Genomic DNA, 16596 nt, shown 5'->3' with positions numbered 1-16596 from the left:
ACTGTCTGTATCCAGGGTGCCAGACTCTTGGAGAGACTCAAATCCCATTTTTATGGTTGATGGACTGGGGCATAACTTTAGTGCCGGTCACTAACCACCATGCATGGTGGCTCTCCCGTTGATGTCAAAGGTTTAATGGTAGACAGCGGCCCTTAAGTAATAGCTTAAGTATTCAGCTGCTATTGTTATGTATGTATTCAGTATATGTTATATTCATCATTACTCAGTGAGAAAAATTACCACCACTATTTTTACTTTGTTTCCTACCTTTCCCGTCCTTCTTCCCTGTTTTTTTTCTTGTTCTTCCTCTGCATTTTCCTTCCTGCAGCAACACCAAATTCTAGTCCTCTGTGCTTCACACTCATCCTTATCCCCATTACATCTACTAATATGATTGCTAATGAAATGGTTCACATTGACATTAAAGTCCAGTAATTACCCTTCAAATGTAAACATCCTAGGGGGCAGAGGAATTCACACGCTTTGTCTCTTGAGTCATTATTTCAGGCTTTTTGTATCAGGCGGACAGCACTTTATTAGCTGTACTTGGGTCACATCTTGAAGGTTTTCTTCACAACTATGAGAGCAAGCAGTTTTTTAAAATGAATATTCAATTCTACAGAAACCAAGTATTTAATGTAAATACCTCACATAAATACCTCAAGCAGGTATCTACCTATACAAGGGTTTACATGTGACACCTGAGATATAGACAGTGCTGCTTTAAAAGAAAGGTACCCCACTAGAAATCTATATATTTTTGCTAGGTAATATTAATCTTACTTTTATGTGTTCCTCCCAGGTTGAACTTCCAGGGCCATCCCCTCTCCTCTTGCTACAGTTGTGTATATAAAACATATCCATTCTGAACTTGACCCGAGGCACTGTTATGGAATTGCTAGGTTCAGAGAACTCTTCATATGTTGCCTTTTGTCACAGTGTAACTCCCTTCTCTTCATGTGCCAATATATTTATGTCTGCAACTGTAATTTTCACTCCATGCATCTGAAGAAGTGGGGTTTTTAACCTATGAAAGCTTATGCTCAAATAAATCTGTTAGTCTTTAAGGTGCCACCGGATTCCTTGTTGTTTCTATAAGTACATTTTCCCAACCAGTCAGAGAGCTCAGAAAATGAACTGTCTGTAGGAACATCCCTATAACTTCTCACTGAAGCCTGGAAGTGTTTGCCATAGCAGCATTCCACTAAGGATAGAACAGAGCTCCCTCTTGAACCTGCCTGGATTGGATAGCTCCTATGCACACAGTCCTGGGATCAAGAAGGTCTGGTTAAGGATTCCAGCTTTCAATATGGAGTGGCTGCATTTGAGCTGGCATGCTGTGGTCCTCCCTTTCTACTCAAGAAGTAGTGAGTTCATGCTATGTTTAACTATAGTTGAAGCAGACATTCTTTATTCACCCATTCAAAAAAGACCCTCAAACTGCAATATAGTAGATTATTAAAAGGTTTCTCATAAATTGCAAGGGTACCTCTATTTTAGTGAGGATATAGAGTTATTAAATGTTTTTAGCTCACTTTCTGTAATCCCTTAAGGATACCACTAAAATCATGTCTGTTTAATGACTGCATGGCTTGTCAACTCCTGAGATAATCTTGGCAATGGAATGCAGCTGGACTTCATAAATTGGAAACCACCCAAAGGTCAAATAATACTTTGGAATGTTACCTGTTCGCAGCTGCTCGCAAAACTGGGTTTGTATACCAGATTGCCCCCCCCCCCAAGGAAAAAACATAGTTTCCTAATTAAAGAGGCAAGTTAGATACCGCATCACAAACAAAAGGAAGCAACTTTTGTAATGAAATACTGAAGATTTCAGTGTGTAACTTGCAAGTGTTCTTAATGGTGGTAAGCTAAAATAGGAGGTACTTACATTTTATTGGTTTAAAAAGACCCATTTTAAAGAGTGAAGGAATAATTTGGGATTTTTTATCTTACGTTTTCTAGGGTTGTGGGGGGTTTTTTGTTTTGTTTTTGTTTTTTTTTTAACTTATATAGTGTATTTGTGGCCGTGTTGGACTCAGGATACTGGAGAGGCCAGGAGGGTGAGGTAATGTCTTTTATTCCAGTGGTTTTCAAACTGAGAGTCACGACTCAGTACTGGCTCGTGGAATGTAAGGCACTGGGTCGTGATGGCTCTGTTCAGCACTGCCAACCGGGCCATTTAAAAGTCCCGTCGGCAGTGCTGCCCAGCTAAGGCAGGCTAGTTCCTACCTGTTCTGACACCACACTGCACCCCAGAAGTGGTCAGCATCAGGTCTGGCTCCTAGGCGGGGGGAACACGGGGCTCCATGCGCTGCCCCCGCCCCAAGCACCAGCTCCGCACTGCCATTGGCCAGGAACTGGGGCAGTGCCTGTGGGCGCAGACAGCGCACGGAGATGGACTGCCTCTGTCCCCACCAGGGGCTGCAGAGATGTGCCAGCAGCCGGCCACTTCTGGGGACTGTGTGGGGCCAGGGCAGGCAGGCAAACTGCCTGAGCCCCGCTGTGCCGCCAACCAGGAGCCAGCTGTAGTAAGCGCCTCCTGGCCAGAGCCTGCACCTCGCACCCACTCCCGCACCCCAGCCCAGAGCCCGCACCCTCATCCAAATTCCCTCCCAGAGCCCACACCCTTTCCTGCACCCCAATCACCTGCACCAGCCCACAGCCTTCACCTGCACCAAACTCCCAGAGCCTGCACCCCTCACCTTCTCCTACAGCCCAACACCCTGCACCAGCCCAGAGCTCCCTCCTGCACCCAAACTCCCTCCCAGAGCTTGCACCCCTCACTCCTGCACCCCAACCTCCTGTCCCAGGCTCAGCCCGGAGCTCCCTCCCACACTCCAACCACCTGCCCCTCAGCCCAGAGCCTGCACCCGCCCCCCCCACACACACAAACCCTCTGCCCAAGGCCCACTGAAAGTGAGTGAGGGTGGGGGACAGTGAGCGGTGGAGAGACGGGGAAATGGAGTGGGTGGGGCCTCGGGGAAGGGGCAGAGTAGATCCTGGGTTGATCTGAAATGCAAAAAGTGATATTTTGCGTAAAAAGGTTGGAGACCACTGGTCTAGTGTGTTTGTTCAGTCCATGATTTTTAGTGTCGAGCAGAGTAATGAATTTAAGCTCCCAGGCTCATATTTTGAAAGTGTTGTGCCGGTTTCCTTTGAAGGTGAGGACTGATGGGTCCAATGTCGAGTGATCACTGTGTGATAAGCGTTCGCCAACAGGTAATAGGGTGTTCTTGTCTTTTATCATTTTCCTGTGTGAGTACATTTGAGAGTGAAGAATTGTCTGGTTTTATCCACATAGTTGTTGGGGCATTTAGTTCAGGAAATAAATCTTTCCTGGACCCCCACTTCTGACCTTCAAACACCTCCCTTCCCCAATCTCTCCAAGCTTATCATAAGAAGCAAGCTCCCCACAGACCAGGACACACAAACTCTCAAAGCAGCACCAGATCCTGCCGGAAGAGCAGATGCAAAACCTGCAGACATAGCTCCACTGCTACAATGATCAACACCCCCCCCAAACACATCTTTCAAGATCCCTGGATTCCACACATGCCTGTTCCAACATGTGGTGTACCTTATCCAGTGCCCCAATAACAACTACTTTTAGCTTAGAACTATCCGGATTGTCAAGTCTGTCTTTTTTTTTTTTTTTTTTTATTCCACCCCCCATGATTTTATTGGAGACTTCTGGGGGGTCTCAGGGCATAGCTATTGCATAGGAACCATGCAAAAAACTTAGTGGGCACTCATCAATAGCCAGCTCCCCTCCTCCCCCCCTTGCCTCCCGCCCGCTGGTGGCTCCACCAATCAACTCCTCCCTCTCCCTCCCAGTGCTTCCCACCCACAGCAATCAGCTGTTCCATGGCGTGCAGGAGGCGCTGCTGGGGGAGGGGGAAGAGCGAGGATGGGGCACGCTTGGGGGAGGGGATGGAAATGGGTGGGAAGAGGTGAGGTGGGGGCAGGAAGAACTGGGGTAGGGGTGGGGGCTTTGGGCTTCTTGGTGGATTATAATGGGGTCTTGCAAAAACTAATAATTTAACTGCCTGCCTGCTGAAAAGTGGAAGCTGCTCATAACTCTTCAACTGCATGTCGCTTAATTATTTTGTTTTTTTAATTTTTTTTAACATTTACTGAAATCTTCCAATATTGTAAAATATTACTCCATCTTGGGAATTAAAATGAATTCTTCAAATCTTAAGGAAGTCCAGTTTAGCAACACAATGGTTCTGGCTTCTTTGTCTCATATATCTATGAAAGTATGCTTCTGCAATCTTGTATGAGCTTGCTTGCTGTGGGAAATCCTATATTGTCGCTGAGTTGGTGCCTAGAAAACTAACTTGCAGATAACAATCTAACTCAAAATTGGTCTTTGTTTTTTAAAAAAAAATCATTAAAATTGCTTGCTATAGTGTAGTCGTTGAAGTTTTACATATTATCTGCATATTTTGTTTGTCTGTCAGAGCTGCTATTTCCTGGTTGCACGTGGCATTTTGAGCTTTGGGATGAGTATGAGTTGTTGGCGTGTTCGGTTTTTTGTTTTTTTTTTTCCTAAGGGGTGGAATTATATTAATTATTCAGAGCACCAGTATTACAATCCCAATAGAATGCACCTGTGCTTGTCTCTGTCTGTCTTTGCAATACATGCTGCTTCCTCAGGAAATTAACTTTGTGGGTGTGTGGGGACTGAAGACTCTCGTGTGTTAATTTTAGTGCAAAAACTGAAATTTCAGTGTGTCTGGCAATTGCAGCTGTTTTTCACTCCTTGTGAACAAAATGGATTTGGGATCTGACTGATTCGGTTTACACTAGTGTAAGTCAGAAGGAATTCCTTTATGATAGTGTAAAACTATCAAGATCAAGAATCTGGCTTGAACTGAAAATATCAAAATCTCTATTTTCCTATAGAGACTGCCAGCAGTAAGATATAATGCAAATGTTTTAAGCACCTATACTTTATATAATATTATAGAGTATACAGATATAGAGTACTATTAAAATAGGGAGGTCCAGCCCTCCAGTAGTGTGTAAATATCTCAAAGTAATTTAACTTCCCTCCCCACAACTGTATTTTTGCAAGAGAGGAAATACATTTTTGAGGTGTGAGGGCGTATGCGTCATTGGTTGTATGCTCTGTTCTCAATACCTTGAGACTTAATATTAAAAATTAAAACTCTTTGATTTCCTACAGTCCTGTAAAATAACATACATTTTGTCCTGTACAGTAGACAGACCAAACAAAAACTGCTTGCACCATTACTGTTCTATTTCTAATTCATAAATGCACTTACCATATTCATATTTTCAAAATAAAGTAGAAGGGAGAGAGTAGCACATTAGAATGATGTTTCAGATCAGGGATTCTCAAACTTCATTGCACCACGACCCACTTTTGACAACAAAAATGATTACACCACTGCAGGACAGCGGTCCAAAGCCGAAGCCCCAGCCAGGGGGGACCGTAACCTGAGCCTTGCTACCCAGAGCTGAAGCCGAAGCCTGAGCCCCTCCTCTGCCCAGGGCTGAAGTCTTTGGGCGTCAGCCCCAGGCAGTGGGGCTCAGGCTACGGCTTCAGCCCCAGACCCCAGCAAGTCTAACACCAGCCATGGCAACCCCATTAAAATGAAGTTGAAACCCACTTTGGGGTCCCAACCCACAGTTTGAGAACCGCTGGTTCAGATTATAGATCTGGCTAGTTACAACAAATGAAGGTGCTGCAGCTCCAAGTTAAAGTCCATGCCAAGTGATGGAATCTGTCCAAAACAATTATTCATAAGTAAACCCATGGAGTGCTATATAAGGCCGTTATCCTTACAAGAACATACTCACTGGATTGGCATTTCTTTGGCTTACAGTATTACATGGATACAGAGATAAGCCAGAACAAGGTTGATGCCTTTGTTGGCTTGCCTACCTCTATTATATAGTACTGCTTACTTTGGTTTGTACAGTGGTGATATATGATTTAGGGCACAGTGTCCTGCCACTGCTTAGAGGAACCTTGTCTAGACGATATGAGGTTTTTTATTTAATTATATTAAAATAATTGACATAGTCCTTGTGACGGGTTCGGTCACAGAGACCTGCTTGGGACTATCACCAGATGTGCTGAAATTACCTCTGAGCCCGTTTTCCCTGGCAGCTTGGGACTCCAGAATCCTGCCTTGTGGAGCCAGACATGCTAGTCTGCTGCAACACAGACCAGGTCTGGTCCACACACCCAAAGCTTCAGACTTAACTGAAAACAGCTCAGCAGGTTTCCTGTCCCCAGCAACCAGACACCCAGTTCCCAATGGGATCCAAACCCCATATAAATCAGTTTTACTCTATATAAAGCTTATACAGGGTAAATTCATAAATTATCTGCCCTCTATAACTCTGATAGAGAGAGATGCACGGCTGTTTGCTGCCCTAGGTATTAATCACTTACTCTGGATTTGTTAATAAACAAAAGTGATTTTATTAAGTATAAAAAGTAGGATTTAAGTGGTTTCAAGTAATAACAGACAGAACAAAGTAAGTCACCAAGCAAAATAAATCAAAAACAAGCATGTCTAAGTCTAATACATTAAGAAACTGATTACAGGTAATATCTCCCCCTCAGCGATGTTCCAATAAGCTTCTTTCACAGACTAGACTCCTTCCTAGTCTGGGCCCAGTCCTTTCCCCTGGTATGGTCTTTGTTAGTTCCAGCAGACATCTTAGGTGGAAACTAGGGGAGTTCTCATGACTGGAAGCCTCCTTTGTTCTGTTCCACCCCCTTTTATAGCTGTGGCACAAGGCAGGAGTCTCTCTGGGTCCCCACCCCTCCTTCTAAATAGAAAAGCACCAGGTTTAAGATGGATTCCAGTATCATTGACATGTTCACATGTCCTGTGAAACCCCAGCCTCCATTCTTCCAGGGCTGGCCCACACATACACCGGAAGGTTTGCATGTAAACAGAGCCATTTACAACTAATTGCCCTAGTCAATGAGAGCCATCAAGATTCTAAACCACCATTAATGGTCCACACTTTGCATAATTACATAATCTCAGTTATATTTCATATTTCTAGCTTCAGATAAAAAAAGATACATGCATACAAATAGGAGGAATGTATTCAGTAGTTTATAACCTTTGTTATGATACCTTACAAGAGACCTTTTGCATAAGGCATATTTCAGTTACATCATATTCACACTCATAAGCATATTTCCATAAAACATATGGAGTGCAATGTCACAGTCCCATAACAAAACACACACTGAATTCACTGTGACTTTGTTTGGACACGGAATAAGTATTTTTAAACATCTGAGTTTGCAGTGAGGTTCTGTGCAGTTTGATGCCTTCTGAACCTTGCCAGTGTCTAAATTGGATGTTTTGGTTGAATTCAAGAAGCAGAAAGAAGGAAAGCAGAGCTGTTGGTCAATGACGTATTACAAGTGGCTTTCCAGAAGTTGAAATGAATCTTAAACTAGCTCTCTTCAATCTTTGTTCTGCTGAGCAGAGACGTTACTTTTAAAAAAAAAAATCAGAAAAAGGGGGTGTCGTAAATATAAAGGGAAGGGTAAACACCTTTAAATCCCTTCTGGCCAGAGGAAAAACCCTTTCACCTGTAAAGGGTTAAAAAGCTAAGATAACCTTGCTGGCACCTGACCAAAATGACCAATGAGGAGACAAGATACTTTCAAAGCTGAGGGGCGGGGAGACAAAGGATTCTCTCTGTCTGTGTGATGCTTTTGCCGGGACCAGAGCAGGAATGCAGGTCAGAACTCCTGTAAAAAGTCAGTAAGCAATCTAGTTAGTTATGTGTTAGATTCTGTTTTGTTTAAATGGCTGATAAAATAAGTTGTGCTGAATGGAATGTATATTCCTGTTTTTGTGTCTTTTTGTAACTTAAGGTTTTGCCTAGAGGGATTCTCTGTTTTGAATCTGATTACCCTATAAGGTATTTGCCATCCTGATTTTACAGAGATGATTCTTTTACTTTTTTCTACAATTAAAATTCTTCTTTTAAGAACCTGATTGCTTTTCATTGTTCTTAAGATCCAAGGGTTTGGGTCTGTGTTCTACTATGCAAATTGGTGAGGATTTTTATCAAGCCTTCCCCAGGAAAGGGGGTTAGTGCTTGGGGGAATATTTGGGGGGTGGGGTGGTTCCAAGTGGGCACTTCCCCTGTTCTTTGTGTAACACTTTGGTGGTGGCAGCATTAAACCTAAGCTGGTAAGAATAAGCTTGGGGGGGGGGGTCTTTCATGCAGGTCCCCACATCCGTACCCTAGGATTCAGAGTGGAGAAGGAACCTTAACAGGGGGAAAAGCCTCTAGTTGTGTGTGGGAAGAAGCATATACCATATGTTCTGATTTGACTGGGTGCTGATTTTATCTTGCATGGTTGTACAATAATATGATCGTGTGCGATGTAAAATCTTATACCTTGGGGCTGTACTCTTGTCTGTTTTGTGTGATTTACTGCTTAGAGAAGAAAGCTTGAAAGAACTTCTTGGAAATAAGCATCAACGTTACTGTAATCTCAACTAGATGAAAATAGATATTAGATAATCCAAAATGGGATGTTGATTGAGTTGCTGTTTAATCTTTTTAGTGCTAAATAGTTATGCGACTTTTGTCAGGGCTTGCATCCGGTATTTTCAGGCAATTAATGACTTCAGTCTCCCATCTTCTATTGGACAGTGCATGTGCTTGTGAATTGATGTGTATCTGCCAACATCAGTAGGGGCAAAACACACACTCTTTGGAGGCACCAGAATATAATGCAAACAGACTTTTGTTCAATCCCTAAATCTCTTAGAAATTTGCTCTCACAAAGTTATAAAATAAGTGTTTGGAGATTGTGCAGAACAAAAGTAAATGTGTGTGTAAACAATCCCAGTGAGTGAATAAGAAGAATATTCATAGTTACATAAACTATGCTGGCAGAGACTACTAATTCACAAATTTCAGTCATAAACCGCTCGCTATGTAGGGCAGAAAAGAATGATCCTAGTGCTTCACAGGGAACTAAAGCATCAGGAGGGGCTCGTGCTTTGAGGCAGAATGGACTCTTGCGCTGTTCCATTGTAGCAAATATTCTGAAGTTGATTAAAAATGCATTTCTTCATATGAATGTAGATTCATTTACTATTATACTGTTGAATTGATAAGGATTTATGGGCATTCTTATGAAATACGTAGAATTCATCTTAAAAGGTGTTCAGTTTTCTGTATATATCCACCTATTATCCTGAGTCAGTTTGTTTTTCAGACTTCAGCTATTACCACTGTCCACGTCTGTTATCTCTCTACTGCAGACAATAAGGAAAGACCTACAGAATAGATTGTACCTCAGTGGAGCCGTGCAACTCATATTGTACCCTTTTGGCCATAAGTGAAGTCCATGACTTGACTAAGCTTTAGTATGGATTTTGACTCGCTGAAGAGAGAGATTTCAGAGTAACAGCCGTGTTAGTCTGTATTCGCAAAAAGAAAAGGAGTACTTGTGGCACCTTAGAGACTAACCAATTTATTTGAGCATAAGCTTTCGTGAGCTACAGCTCACTTCATCGAGTCAGTCTCTGAAAGAGCAATGGTTCAGTTGGATTATCTGTTTAAGGGGAGCTGAATAAAGCAAACATTCTGAAATTAAACAGAGCAGTTACTGTGAAACCTAGAATTATTATTGTCTTCTATTCATATCTCATTGCTAGATGGTTAGTATCTAATTGGTTCAGATCCTGGCGACTGGTTAATTCGTGGATTAGTAGTCCATACCAGTATAGCTCGTATAACTATAAATACTATACTGGTTTGAACTAAGGAGAATTTCTTACTGCACAATCAAAAACAATTGAGAAATATATTGACCATGAGATCCTTTTTTTCTGTGCTGCTGTACAGAAGATTAGTAGATTTGGGATTTTTCTTTGTTTCATCAAGCCCTTGGGGGGCAATAAATCTGCAAAATGACCATGCCTGGTTTTAGTAGTGGGGGCCTTGTCACAGTTTACAATCCAGAGTAGCCTTACTGAAACTGATAGAGCTAGGTAGTTATCAGCTGCCTTTAAAAAGCATCTCATCTTGATGAACAGCTGATGAATTTACAATCCCATATAAGACAATTACGGGAAACACACACACACTATCCAGTGCAAGGAAAAAAGGCTTTCAATGTGCCTTTTTTCTAGCTGAGCAATTCTGTTTCCAAAGTAAGTGGTGCAAATTCTTTTAAATGATCCTTAACTCATGTTTTGGTAGCTGAATGCAGGTAAACATTTAAAGAACTGGAAATGTAATTAAGATGAACTTCTCCTTGAAAGGCTTTTCTAGCATTTCTTTATACTAATTGGACATGAATGAATAAGTTGGCTAAAACAACAAATATAAAAGAAACTAGCTTGGATTCACAGTGTGGAGTGCTTAGGCATGTTTCTGAAGATGTCTGGAGACTCCACAGTTCAGGCACCTGTTGTCACAGATAAATGTTAATGGATTGGGGCCCGGGAGGGGTTGAAGTAACTGTTTACTGACAGCGCACAGAAACTTCAAGTAACAAGATGACCTGACCAGGCATTCTCTTACGCAACAGCTGAAGGCATGGCAAAGAGAGATTTTTTGATTAGCTAGAGTAGTTCAGATTTAGGAGAATGAATGGCTAAGTTGTTTAGGGAGAAGGAGTGTCAGTTTTTAAGTGTTGGTGCTTGGGTAACAGATTTTTTAAAATCGTATTTTTTAGTAACCCTAAACAAAAGTAATGCAGAAATGTATATATAAAGTGCTATTGCATGTCCAGATAATCCTGGAATATGATTCAGAGTAGTGCTTCAGATGCTAATGGTGCTTCATTTTATTTGCTTCCTTGGTTTGTAACAAACAGCGTGTGTGTGTGTGTGTGTGCGTGTGTGTGCGTGTGTGTGTGTGTGCACGCACGCTCCACCACCCTCTACTATATGGAATGTCGCATCTTCTCGTGTTTGTTTTCCCCTCTACACCTCCCCCCACCACCACCACTGTCTGAACTAGTGCAGCCTGTCCTTACCTGACTGAAAAGAGGTCCTGAGTTCTTCCGTTTCCAAATATCTTTTACCCAGTGTGGGTGGTTAGCTGACATCTGTGGTGTATTTATTTGTAGGCAGCCATAATTTATTAGTTCTTTCGCACCAGAATCCTCTGATTATTTTTGTCAGGAATGTGCTTAGCAGTGTAAAGAGTGTTTGTCAGTTAACAGCTGCTTTCAGAGCCTGCACGGAGGTACACACGTATTGTTTTAGAGTATCACTTTTTTAAAAAAAAAAATGAAAAGTAGTATCTTAAAATACGTATCTTTATAGAATTCAGATGACACATCCATGCCCACCTTCTTCCCCAAAGCCACCTCATAATAAGCATTGTAAGGTAAAGTGGAGCTTTGGAGCTCTACCTCTTGTCAGTATGTCTTTGAATACTTTTAGTGCAGTTATCGAGCATGCACAGTGGTCTTGTTTTTTGTAGTCACTAGAATACATAGTATCTTTTTATTTATCTCATATGGGAAAAGAGATCATGTGTCTAAAAGATATACATTACTATACTGTATTTCAGCAAGACCAGTACAAGGTGAGAAGAATAGGTGACAGCAGTTATCAACTATTCGCTTGAAGCCATAATGGTGTTATGACCATATAGCAAGTTTTGAAACTTTGTAAAAATAGATTGTGGTCCAGCTCCTGTACATGCAGATTAACAGGAAGCTTAAAAAAAAAGCATCATTTTCTCTGCCTCCTTTTTAAACACAGGTTTATTATATTGCACAATCCATTATAAATGTAGGCATTCGTACTTTTGGAAACTTGAAAAATGGAAGTGGGGAAAGTATATTCTGTTTAATGGATTCAGTGGCATTTCTCTATTTGTTTTTGTAATGTGCTAACTTCTGAATGTTGCATCTGATCAAGTCCAAAATTTCAGGGACTGTCCTAGGAATCATTGGGTAGAACCCTATTTTAGTGAAAATATATTTAAAAAAAAAAAAAAAAGGAAACCAAATGAGAGTAATGAGGGGTACACAGTGCCCCAGGCATCTGGTTAGCGCACACAGCACTTCAGCCACCTTTGTAATTGTCTGTAGGTCAAAGATGGCAACAATTAACATCTTCCAGCGTAATACCCTCCAGCTCAGCTTAGCTCTTTACTCAGCCTCCTAATACAGTTAAAAAAATATTGACACTCTGAATGACTTCTCTCCGAACCAGAAAGTGGGGTGGGGGAAAAAGAACGATGGGGGAAGAAGGGAATGGGGAAGCTCAAAGAGCCCTTGGCATGATTGAGGGAGAAATGGGGGGCGCGGCCATGGGAGAAACGGGGGGGTAAACAGAAACAAAACCTCTGGCAGTGGGAGAGAATGGAGAGCCCTGCTGTGGGGGGCCTGGGGTATATACTGAGTGGGCAGGGGAAAGAAGATGGGAATGGGGGGCAGAATACAGAACCCGTGATGGTGGAACAATGGGGGACCCTGGTGTAGAGGGAAAGAGCGGTATGAAGGAGCACCCAGAGAGCTGCAATTGGGGGAAGCGTGAGGGACAATTATATGGGTGATGGGGGCCATGGGGGGACAGAGTGCCCCCGGTGTGGGGGAAGGGGAGGCGCACAGGGTCCCTGGCATGAGAGTGGAGGTTGCAAGGAGTCCCTGAAATAGAAGTAGATGGTAAGGTGGCATACAGAGAGGTGGGGGATGGGGGGGGGGCAAAGAGCCCCTGGTGTGTGTAGTGTGCTCAGCCTACAGAAGCAACAAAGTGTGTAACATTCTAGTAAATTATATTCTAAAACAGAGTTGCTTTTGGATGTCAGGTATTGCTTAGGAGTTACAGAAAATAAACCAGAAGACATTATTCTCCGTTTGCTATGGAGTAAGGTAAGCTTACATCACCCAAGGAGTGTCAAAGCCATGTAAACTGTGCTGCTGACTGAAGTGCCTTAAAGTGCAAAGATTAATTTCTTCTGCATCTTTGACAAGCAGATGCTTTGTAAATTTTTGAAAAAAAATTTTTTGCTAAAGGGCTGAAAGTGTCAGAATAATTATGTGCCATAGAAAAGCATTGGAAATGGGTGCTACTCCTGAATTTGCTTCTTGACACGTTTAGTGGAGAATTGTTTACTCTGAGCAAAAGTGTTAGGTTTTTTTCCTTGTTTTGCAGTGAGGAGAGCTACAATGTCACAGATTATTCCTTGAGGGATCAGCTGTTGGTTGAACAATGTGACAGTGAGGAGCTGAATTCCTCACCTGTAAAGAACAGTTCCACTATGTTGTACTCGCGGCAGAGCTCTACAAGTCACCTCTTCAGATTAACTGTCCTTAGCAACCATGCAGGAGAGAAGGTGGAGATGCTACTGGGGACTGAGACTCAGTAAGTAGATAACTAAAAACTTCTCCAATTCTCCTTCCTTCTCCTCCCATTTGAGGCATTTTTCTTTTATCTAAGGTGCTGGAGCTTCTTCAATTCTACTCTGTTTTGTTCAGCAAGTCTAAAAAACATAGCAGAGTCCCCATACAGCATCTTGATGAGAGGCCTAAACTGTAGTGGTCAAAGTAACAAAACAAAACGGAACTGCTGTCAAATCCAGATCTCTCTCTGAACAGTGTAAGGGTATGTCTACACTACGAAATTAGGTCGAATTTATAGAACTCGGTTGTTTAGAAATCGGTTTTATATATTCGAGTGTGTGTGTCCCCACAGAAAATGCTCTAAGTGCGTTAACTCGACGGAGTGCTTCCACAGTACCAAGGCTAGAGTCGACTTCCGGAGTGTTGCACTGCGGGTAGTTATCCCACAGTTCCTGCAGTCTCCACTGTCCATTGGAATTCTGGGTTGAGATCCCAATGCCTGATGGGGCTAAAACATTGTCGTGGGTGGTTCTGGGTGCATATCGTCAGGTCCCCGTTCCCTCCCTCCCTCCATGAAAGCAACGGCAGACAATTGTTTCGCGCCTTTTTTCCTGAGTTACCTGTGCAGACGCCATACCACGGCAAGCATGGAGCCCGCTCAGGTAACTGTCACTGTATGTCTCCTGGGTGCTGGCAGATGTGGTACTGCATTGCTACACAGCAGCATCAACCCATTGCCTTGTGGCAGCAGACAGTACAGTACGACTGGTAGCCGTCATCGTCATGTCCGCGGTGCTCCTGGCCACGTTGGCCAGGAGCGCCTGGGCAAACATGGGTGCAGGGACTAAAGTTGGAGTGACTTGATCAGGTCATTCTCTTTAGTCCTGCAGTCAGTCCTATTGAACCATCTTATGATGAGCAGGCAGGCGTTACGGATTGCTAGCAGTCCTACTGCACCATCCTCTGCCAAGCAGCCATGAGATGTGGATGGCTTGCAATCCTTCTGCACCGTCTGCTGCCAGCCAAAGATGTAAAAGATAGATGGAGTGGATCAAAACAAGAAATAGACCAGTTTTGTTTTGTACTCATTTGCTTCCCCCCCCCATCCCCCATCTAGGGGACTCATTCCTCTAGGTCACACTGCAGTCACTCACAGAAAAGGTGCAGCGAGGTAAATCTAGCCATGTATCAATGAGGCCAGACCAACCTGCTTGTTCCAATAAGAACAGTTACTCTTTGATGTAAAGCCACCCCCTTCGTTGATTTTAATTCCCTGAAGCCAACCCTGTAAGCCATGTCGTCAGTCGCCCCTGCCTCCGTCAGAGCAACGGCAGACAATTGTTCCGCGCCTTTTTTCTGTGCGGACGCCATACCAAGGCAAGCATGGAGGCCGCTCAGCTCACTTTGGCAATTAGGAGCACATTCAACATCACACGCATTATCCAGCAGTATATGCAGCACCAGACCCTGGCAGAGTGATACCGGGCGAGTAGGCGACGTCAGTGCGGTCGCGTGAGTGATCAGGACATGGACGCAGATTTCTCTGAAAGCATGGGCCCTGGCAATGCATGCATCATGGTGCTAATGGGGCAGGTTCATGCTGTGGAACGCTGATTCTGGGCTCGGGAAACAAGCACAGACTTGTGGGACCGCATAGTGTTGCAGGTCTGGGACGATTCCCAGTGGCTGCGAAACTTTCGCATGCGTAAGGGCACTTTCATGGAACTTTGTGGCTTGATTTCCCCTGCCCTGAAGCTCATGAATACCAAGATGAGAGCAGCCCTCACAGTTGAGAAGCGAGTGGCAATAGCCCTGTGGAAGCTTGCAACGCCAGACAGCTACCGGTCAGTTGGGAATCAATTTGGAGTGGGCAAATCTACTGTTGGGGCTGCTGTGATGCAAGTAGCCCATGCAATCAAAGATGTGCTGATATCAAGGGTAGTGACCCTGGGAAATGTGCAGGTCATAGTGGATGGCTTTGCTGCAATGGGATTCCCTAACTGTGGTGGGGCCATAGACGGAACCCATATCCCTATCTTGGCACCGGAGCACCAAGCCGCCGAGTACATAAACCGCAAGGGGTACTTTTCGATAGTGCTGCAAGCTCTGGTGGATCACAAGGGACGTTTCACCAACATCAACGTGGGATGGCCGGGAAAGGTGCATGATGCTCGCATCTTCAGGAACTCTGGTCTGTTTCAAAAGCTGCAGGAAGGGACTTTCTTCCCAGACCAGAAAATAACTGTTGGGGATGTTGAAATGCCTATATGTATCCTTGGGACCCAGCCTACCCCTTAATGCCTTGGCTAATGAAGCCATACACAGGCAGCCTGGACAGTAGTCAGGAGCTGTTCAACTACAGGCTGAGCAAGTGCAGAATGGTGGTAGAATGTGCATTTGGACGTTTAAAGGCGCGCTGGCACAGTTTACTGACTCGCTTAGACCTCAGCGAAACCAATATTCCCACTGTTATTACTGCTTGCTGTGTGCTCCACAATATCTGAGAGTTCTCTTTGTTTCTCCTTGATGAAACCCCCCTCCCCTTGGTTCACTCTACTTCCCTGTAAGCTAACCACCCTCCCCTCCTCCCTTCGATCACCGCTTGCAGAGGCAATAAAGTCATTGTTGCTTCACATTCATGCATTCTTTGTTCATTCATCGCACAAATAGGGGGTTGACTACCAAGGTAGCCCAGGAGGGGTGGTGGAGGAGGGAAGGAAAATGCCACACAGCACTTTAACAGTTTACAACTTTAAAATTTATTGAATGCCAGCCTTCTTTTTTTTTGGGCAATCCTCTGTGGTGGAGTGGCTGGTTGGCCGGTGGCCCTCCCACCGCGTTCTTGGGCGTCTGGGTGTGGAGGCTATGGAACTTGGGGAGGAGGGCGGTTGGTTACACAGGGGCTGTAGTGGCAGTCTGTGCTCCAGCTGCCTTTGCTGCAGCTCAACCATACATTGGAGCATACTGGTTTGGTCCTCCAGCAGCCTCAGCATTGAATCCTGCCTCCTCTCATCACGCTGCCACCACATTTGAGCTTCAGCCCTGTCTTCAGCCCGCCACTTACTCTCTTCAGCCCACCACCTCTCCTCCTGGTCATTTTGTGCTTTCCTGCACTCTGACATTATTTGCCTCCACGCATTCGTCTGTGCTCTGTCAGTGTGGGAGGACAGCATGAGCTCAGAGAACATTTCATCACGAGTGTGGTTTTTTTTCTTCCTAATCTTCACTAGCCTCTGGGAAGGAGAAGATCCTGT

At 43.9% G+C, this 16596-nt stretch overlaps 1 protein-coding gene across 1 annotated transcript in view; it reads left to right on the top strand.

Moving 5' to 3' along the window:
- Positions 1-16596, top strand: part of ARHGEF26 (Rho guanine nucleotide exchange factor 26) — a 112491-nt gene that overhangs the window by 73648 nt on the left and 22247 nt on the right. The window contains exon 11 of the mRNA XM_077826494.1: positions 13155-13364. Within this exon, the coding sequence (XP_077682620.1) occupies positions 13155-13364 (210 nt within the window). The remainder of the gene's footprint in view (positions 1-13154; positions 13365-16596) is intronic.

The sequence above is a fragment of the Eretmochelys imbricata genome, chromosome 9, assembly GCF_965152235.1.
Source record: "Eretmochelys imbricata isolate rEreImb1 chromosome 9, rEreImb1.hap1, whole genome shotgun sequence".
Lineage (NCBI taxonomy): Eukaryota > Metazoa > Chordata > Testudines > Cheloniidae > Eretmochelys > Eretmochelys imbricata.
This window is presented reverse-complemented; position numbering and strand designations above follow the sequence as displayed.